Source organism: Nansenia antarctica (assembly GCF_963989245.1).
Source record: "Nansenia antarctica genome assembly, chromosome: 6".
Classification (NCBI taxonomy): domain Eukaryota; kingdom Metazoa; phylum Chordata; class Actinopteri; order Argentiniformes; family Microstomatidae; genus Nansenia; species Nansenia antarctica.
In genome coordinates this window covers 51,074,307-51,081,806 of record NC_137676.1, presented here as the reverse complement: position 1 = coordinate 51,081,806, position 7,500 = coordinate 51,074,307, and the positions used below count along the sequence as shown (strand labels likewise).

At 45.5% G+C, this 7,500-nt stretch overlaps 1 protein-coding gene across 2 annotated transcripts in view; it reads left to right on the top strand.

Annotated features, from left to right (window-relative positions):
• Positions 1 to 7,500, top strand: part of LOC308161148 (guanine nucleotide-binding protein G(s) subunit alpha) — a gene marked incomplete at both ends in the record, with an annotated part of 14,988 nt that overhangs the window by 5,414 nt on the left and 2,074 nt on the right. For both annotated transcript variants that reach the window (XM_080535102.1, XM_080535101.1), the window contains 3 exons: positions 2,030 to 2,127; positions 5,145 to 5,199; positions 6,054 to 6,127. In XM_080535102.1, coding sequence (XP_080391228.1) covers positions 2,030 to 2,127; positions 5,145 to 5,199; positions 6,054 to 6,127 — 227 coding nt within the window. The remainder of the gene's footprint in view (positions 1 to 2,029; positions 2,128 to 5,144; positions 5,200 to 6,053; positions 6,128 to 7,500) is intronic.

The following is a 7,500-nucleotide window of genomic DNA, read 5'->3' as shown; positions in this document are numbered from 1 at the left end:
CACACACACAGGGCTGAGAGGGAACCGGTTCTGCTGGTCACCTGATCTCACAGTACAGGTTGAAAAGCGAGAGAGGAAAAGGAAAAAGGGAAGAGAGTGGGTAGAGGAGGGGGAAGTTTGTTCAATGGGGTATCCACTGAGCCTTCCTACTTAATTTCATGTTTTGATTTGAACTTCTAGTTTTTTCATGTTCATATTGATAATCACACTTTTCAGAAGTGCATGTTAAAGTGTGTGTGGTTTATATTGTGTGTTGGCTGGGAGTCGAAATTACAGTTCTCTCTGATGGTTAACTTTAATCGAACTGTGTTGATCAACCCTACAGCTGTCTGTGTATGAGATCCGTATAAAGACATTACGGTTATACATTTCCAATTGAACCCTCAATGTTTGTTGACAATAGTTCAGTTCCATCAACAAAAAAGCAGCGAGAGCTAGCTTCCCAGAGATATTCTTAGCATAACACACAAGAACCTTTGTGTATGAGAGAGAGAGAGACAGAGACAGAGAGATCGACCACCATCTCAAAGGATGAAATGGAAATGATGATTAGGAAAAAAAGACCATAAGAGCTGTATACTGTCCAGAGCTGCCAGTGAACAGAAGGAAACAATCTAGCATGGAGTGTGCTGTGCCCAGAGCACCGAGGGTTCCTTGCTCTAATGCAATAAGGACCTACTACAGAGGGGGCGACTCTGAAGCGCATGACTGATGATAAAGAGAGGCTGTGTTGTTTAGACTCATGGTGACTGGTTTTCTATGGAGGGGATGGATGGATGGATGGATGGATGGATGGATGGATGGATGGAGGGGATGGAGGCAGAGGGATGTTTTATAACTGTTTCACTGTAGGCTAACTCTAGTGTAATCCAAACAGGGGGACAAATACATGTATTGGCCGCCAAGGAGCATGAGCTAGATGTTCGGCCAAGTGTGTGTCCTTGTTGTTGTTCCAATGAAGTCCAGTTGTCTGAAAGGATTTTGCGTGTGCTGTTGTTTCCAGTTTACTTTGATGTTTGAAGTTGGGGATGCACATGAGTTTTTGTGATGCTTTTCAACTATTTTTTATTATTATTGTTGTCAATGAAATGAGTGGTCACTCTGGGCTTTAATGTGGTCTGTGGGCCTGTGTGCCTGTGGACGGACATTCCCACTTCATGCAATGACTATGAAAGGAGGAAGTAACAGGTTGGCCTTTCGAGGGAAAGGACAATTGACTCACCTGTTGACACATCTGCAGTTGTTTGCAGAAGCCACCAAACAAATATCTTTAACCTTCTTTTTATACATAGACGCTTCTGTTATTCTTTAAAGACTGGTTTCTCTTACCCAGAAAACCCCCCACTCCGAGGCTAAAAAGCATCTTCAGTGGAGAGTCATGACTTAAAACCTTCCGCTAACGTTATATTGGAACAAATGGGACTTGATCATACCAGTGCATCAACTGACCAACAGTGTTGCCCAACATCAATCCCATTGATCATGACAAGGAAACCCCAAAACATATTAGAATACTTTGAAAACTCTTTTTTGTTTTCCATTTACAGTGAACATGTTTTACATTTACAGACAGCTGGTGGCAGTTGGTCTGACTGGCCAGCACCAGAACTAGTTCTCCTGTCAATAGAAGCCAGGTCCCTGCTAGGGGTGCTACTGCTAGTGTTCAGCCGCAGTGCGCTCGCTACCCTGTTGGAATGTGCGGCTCCCCGCCCCTATTTATCTTTTGTGACATGTACACAGGCGGTAGCCAGGCACAACGCACACTGCATGTGGTGTCAACAAGCGATGCCGCAACAGCGCTCTGCCCTCACACACACAACATGGACCGACTGACCGACTGACTCTGAGAATGTCTTTTACTCTTGTCTGACTTTAGCCATGGGCCACGCGTCATGGATGGCACGATAACTTGACTTTGTGTTGTGTGCTGGATCGTGACATGATAATTGATCCTCCTGCCCCCTTTTTTCCTCTCTTTCTCCTCTCTCTCTATCTCTTTCCCCACGCCCCCCCCCCCCCCCCCCCCCAGGAGTTCTACGACCATGCAAAGACTCTGTGGCAGGATGATGGCGTGAGGGCGTGTTATGAGAGGTCCAACGAGTACCAGCTCATCGACTGTGCCCAGTAGTAAGTATTCAATGCTGTCCCCTCCCTCTGAGTAGCTCAGTAGTAAGTATTCAATAGTGTGTGTGTGTGTGTGTGTGTGTGTGTGTGTGTGTGTGTGTGTGTGTGTGTGTGTGTGTGCGCGCGCGTGCGTGTGCGTGTGCGTGTGCGTGTGCGTGTGCGTGTGCGTGTGCGTGTGTGCGTGTGTGCGCGTGCGTGTGCGTGTGCGTGTGCGTGTGCGTGTGTGTGTGTGTGCGTGCGTGCATGTGGTGTGACAGAAATGGGTTAATTGGTTGTTTACTGTGTTTGTGTGACAGTCACAACAAGTATTTTTCCTGAGAGGCTCTAAGTAGAGAAACCAGGAAATGGCGTGGTAGTGGACCTCCGTGTCAGCCAGGAGTGCACACGCACACACGCACACACACACACACACACGCGCACACACACTCTGTAGCTCCTCATCATGGCTGTGTGTACTGACACCATGCTATGACATCATCAGGGCTGTCTGCATCAACACTGCTACCTCTCTCTCTCTCTCTCTCTCTCTCTCTGTTCATCTCCCATTCCTCCCTTGCTCTCTCTCTAGCGCTCTCTTGTGCTTGTCGCTCTCTCCCTGTCATTCACATTCTCTTCCTCTCCTTCACCCCCCCCCCCCCTGTCTCTGAACCATTGTGTGTCACTCTATCTCTCCATCTCTGATATAGGATATTTGCAATAACAGGGACCAAAAATGGCAGGCAGGGCCGGCCACCGGCATAAACACTATGTGGTTGTTTAGTGCCACAACCGCTAGAGGGGGCCACACTTGCGCCATTGATTTAGCGCAAGCTTAGCTACCACCCATCAATCAAAACCCTGCTAACCTCCCCGTCGACGAAACACCCGTCACACCGCTACCAGCCCGTCACCCACCCACCCCGTCGACGAAACGTGGCATGGGGGGGGCACAATCAAGATCTTGTTTAGGGCCACCAAAGTCATAGGGCCGGGCCTAAGGGCAGGTCCTGAGTCATAAGAAGGGGGGGGGGGGTATTCCAGTGTGTGTGTGTAGCTGATTGTGTCATAACGTGTGTGTGTGTATGTATGTCTATTCATGTGTGTGTGTGTGTGTGTGTGTGTGTGTAAAGAGGAGAACCCCCCCCCAGGTGGTGGGGAGATGGTTCAGTCCAGTCTTTTGTTCCCTCCTTCTCTGTCACTCTCTCTCTCCCCTTCCCTCTCTCCAACTCCCTCCCTCCCACTCTCTCTCACACACACACTCCTGCTCTCACTCACTCTCTCTCCCGCTCTCTTTTCTCTCTCTCCCTCTCTTTTCTTTCTCTCCCTCTCTCCCTCTCTTTTCTTTCTCTCCCTCTCTCTGGCTGTACTCCAGTCACAGAAGATTTGGAGCTGATAGTCTATTTATAGGGCCTGTGGTTCTGTCTCCATGGCAACCATGCTGGAGGCCAGGGCACTAGGGAGCTATTTTTGAATCTGCTCTGTAATGTCAGACTCTTCTCTCTGTCTCTCTCTCTCTCTCTCTCTCTCTCTCTCTCTCTCTCTCTCTCTCTCTCTCTCTCTCTCTCTCTCTCTCTCTCTCTCTCTCTCTCTCTCCTACACTCACTCACACTCTCCCTCTCTCCTGCCCCTAACTTTGTGCCCCCCCCCCTTTACAATATCTTCCTTTTTTTTGCCCTCTCCCTCCCCATTCCCACCTCCTCTCTCTCTCTCTCCTTCTCAATGCCAGAGACGCATGTACAGGTGTGTGTGTGTGTGTGTGTGTGTGTGTGTGTGTGTGTGTGTGAGAGCAGGATCCCCTGCATGCTTATCTCTGGCCATCTCTGTTGCCATAACAAAGAATGGTAAATGCACATACACGCACGCACACACACACACACACACACACACACACACACACACACTCATACTCCCTCCCTCCCAAACTGTGCTAACTCATCCTAGCCATGTCTCGTCTTTGGTAGTCAGGCCTGTCCCATAGCATAGTCCCACCTATGTGCTGATCTCAGTTTATGATGTTTCCCTCTAATGGTTAAGGTCAATATCTGTGGAGGGGAAGCTGATCCTAGATCAGAGTCTATGGGAACCAACCTGTAGAAGTCAGACCTCTCTGTGTCACATTCCTGGTTTTCCAGGGACATTCCTCTGTGTTCTGTACACCTCGGAGACTGGTCTGAGACACACACACTACACACACACACACACACACACACACACACACACACACACACAGATAGATGCATGCACATACATACACGCACCACACACACACCCACTAGCATGCACACACGCACCCAACCACAAGCATGCACACACCCACCCACACACGCATACACACACACACACACACACACACACACACACACACACACACATACACACTTTGTTATTCCTGAGAGAGACTTGTGTGCTGCAGTACACTCTGTTGGCACACTGTCCTGTAAATTGTTCAGTTGTAGTAGTCACAGACATGGGTTGAAAAGGTATTTAAAATACTTATTTGTTCTTGATTGAGTTTGCCTGACACAATCGCTCAAAGTATTTGAAATGATTATAGAAACTATTGACCCAGGTGGGATATAATTCTGTAGAGTAGAGTATAGTTTAGTGTTAAGAAGTAGGTGGGGCAGATGTGAAAGTGTCTGTTCAAAAAGCATTTGATTATCCTAAGGATACAGTAGAAACAGTGTAGGCTGGTGGAAAATGCATTAGGTAGGACCAGCTCATTGTAATATGGCATCAAACACATGCATTTCATTGAGCCCGTCCTCCGATTTCTCCCTCCACCAGTCTCCACTGCCTTGAGCACAAGCTTCTTCCTAGAACAGATTCCAATACCAGTGAAAGAACATGTAACAGGTAAACATGTGAGGATAGAGACTGCTGCCCAGTTTTAGCATTATTACTTCCTATTAACAAGGACATACCAAAACAAAACCTTGCTCTCGTACTTTGCAGAACCATTCGTGCTAATTCACTGCCATTTTTCCTTGGTCTGTCTGACCATCCTTCTGAATGTGTTGTGTCTCTCTGTCTCTCTGCAGCTTCTTAGACAAGATTGACATTGTGAAACAGAGTGACTACACTCCTACAGACCAGGTGAGTGTCCTCTCCGCTGCCTACAGTCTCCACCACCATCATCAGGCTATCATCAGAGTTCATATAAAAGCAAGGAGAAACAGAATCCAACACAACACATTCTCACCTCTGTGAAACTGGCCCATGTTTATAAAGTATACCAGAATCATGTTATTCTTCTAGAATACCGTATTTTCCGGACTACAAGTCGCGCTTTTTTTCATAGTTTGGCTGGTCCTGCGACTTATAGTCAGGTGCGACTTATATATCAATATATATATAATTTCATACTGACTGACATGAACCAAGGAGTAAACATTACCGTCTACAGCCGACAGAGGGCGCTCTGGGCCGCTCTGGGCTTGTGACAACTATATGCTGCTCCTATAGCCCTGAAGAAGTGATCTAAAACATTTGCTTGTTGAAGCTAAGCAAACGGTAGCTTGGTGAACTTGCTTACTGGTAACTTGCTTGTTGGACTCGCTGGCTTGTTATGTTCATTTAGCCTATTCAGCCTGCCAGGTATGTTCTTTATGCTATTGTGTAGCTGAATAACTGTTAATGTGCTATGTTAACATACCGGACTTCTATTCAGCCTGTTGTTCTGTGTGCTATTGTGTAGTTGAATAAACTTGCCTTTCCAGATTAAATGTCTGTTCTTGGTCTTGGATTTTGTGAAATATATTTCTAAATAAATGCGACTTATAGTCCAGTGCGACTTATATGTGGTTTTTTCCTCTTAATGACCCATTTCTTGACTGCTGCGACTTATACTCGGGTGCGATTTATAGTCCGGAAAATACGGTAATAATCTGTTAATTCTGGTCTCTTTCATGTAGAATGATAGTCTGATACCTGTCGTTTCTTCCTTTCAGGACCTACTGAGATGCCGAGTCCTCACCTCCGGGATCTTCGAGACAAGGTTTCAAGTGGACAAAGTTAATTTCCAGTGAGTATTTAATAATAGGTCAGGAAGAGGTTGGTGGAGATAGAAATCAGTGGACAGTAGGGGTGCAACGGTTCTCGGTTTTATATTGAACGGTACGGTTCGCCTTCCACGGTTCAATACACTAGTGAACCGTGGCGGTTTTCGGTTTATGCTGCGTTTCATTCAATGTCAGAGGTTTGCTACAAATCTGCGTTGTGGGGTCATTCATTCTGGTTTTGGCATTGAATACAGCAATGAGGGAACAAAAACAGTGAACAGAAACGCGTGTCGTATATTCGCATAATGCATATATGGGCTACAGCTGGTACAGCTGTCGTGGCTAAAGTGCATTTTTATACTTAGTGCGGGTTTTTTCATAACACGCAACTTGAAGTTTGATGTGCCCACTCAATGTAATAAACAACAGTTTACTGATCACTTAATACGTATACTTCATCTAATTATGTGTAGTTGTGTGTTTTTAGCATGTTGATGTTCTATCAGCATGTTGTGATGTTATTAAAATACAGTTTAGACCTTCGTAGTGATGTGCTTTGTTAGCCGCTAGCTGTTGGCAGCGTTTGTTGTTGCCGTTTGTTGTTCCGGTTTCATTATAGCCAGTTTAACCCAGTTTAACCCATGTGCCTGAGGTCTAACTTCGTCATCTTTTTTCGGATTTGAATGTATGACACATCATTTGAAAGCTAACAATCTGTAGTTTCAGTACATGTCACATTTGAAAGTGTTTATTTAAAAGTGTTTTTTGTTTAAATATATTTATATTATACAATATACCAGTCATATTCTGAAATGTGTCTAAATGTTAAAGTTCCATAAGTATAAGCAAAATAAAGTGAAGTAACAGATAGTAAATAAACAGTTGGATTTTTTTTTCTCCCTAAAACACGTACCGAAACCGTGACCCAAAAACCTAGGTTCATACCGAACCGTGGGCCAACTGAACCGTTGCACCCCTAGTGGACAGGCTCGTTGTAATGCTTGGAACGGAATAAGGAATGGTATCAAGGCTGGTGGTGGTAGAACACAAATGTTTGATTCGGTTCCATGCATTACAATGAGCCCGTCCTCCGATTTCGGGGCCTCCACCAGCCTCCAACTGTAACAGAGGTATTGTTATTGTATCTTTTAGTCGTTAAAAGCTTATTGTACTCATAGCTTCCCCTCAACATAATAATAATATTTAGACAAACAAACTATATAGACACAAACAATAAAATAAAAAAATAGGCTACATGCCTGGTGGTTCCCGGAGACAGCTGTCCCGTGCTGTTCTCTGGGTTTTTATTGACAGGCATAAATGAACTCTGCGATGTTATGCATGGATGCTGCTACTCCATGTAGCCTCCATAGCCCGGTTGCAGAGACATCAACAA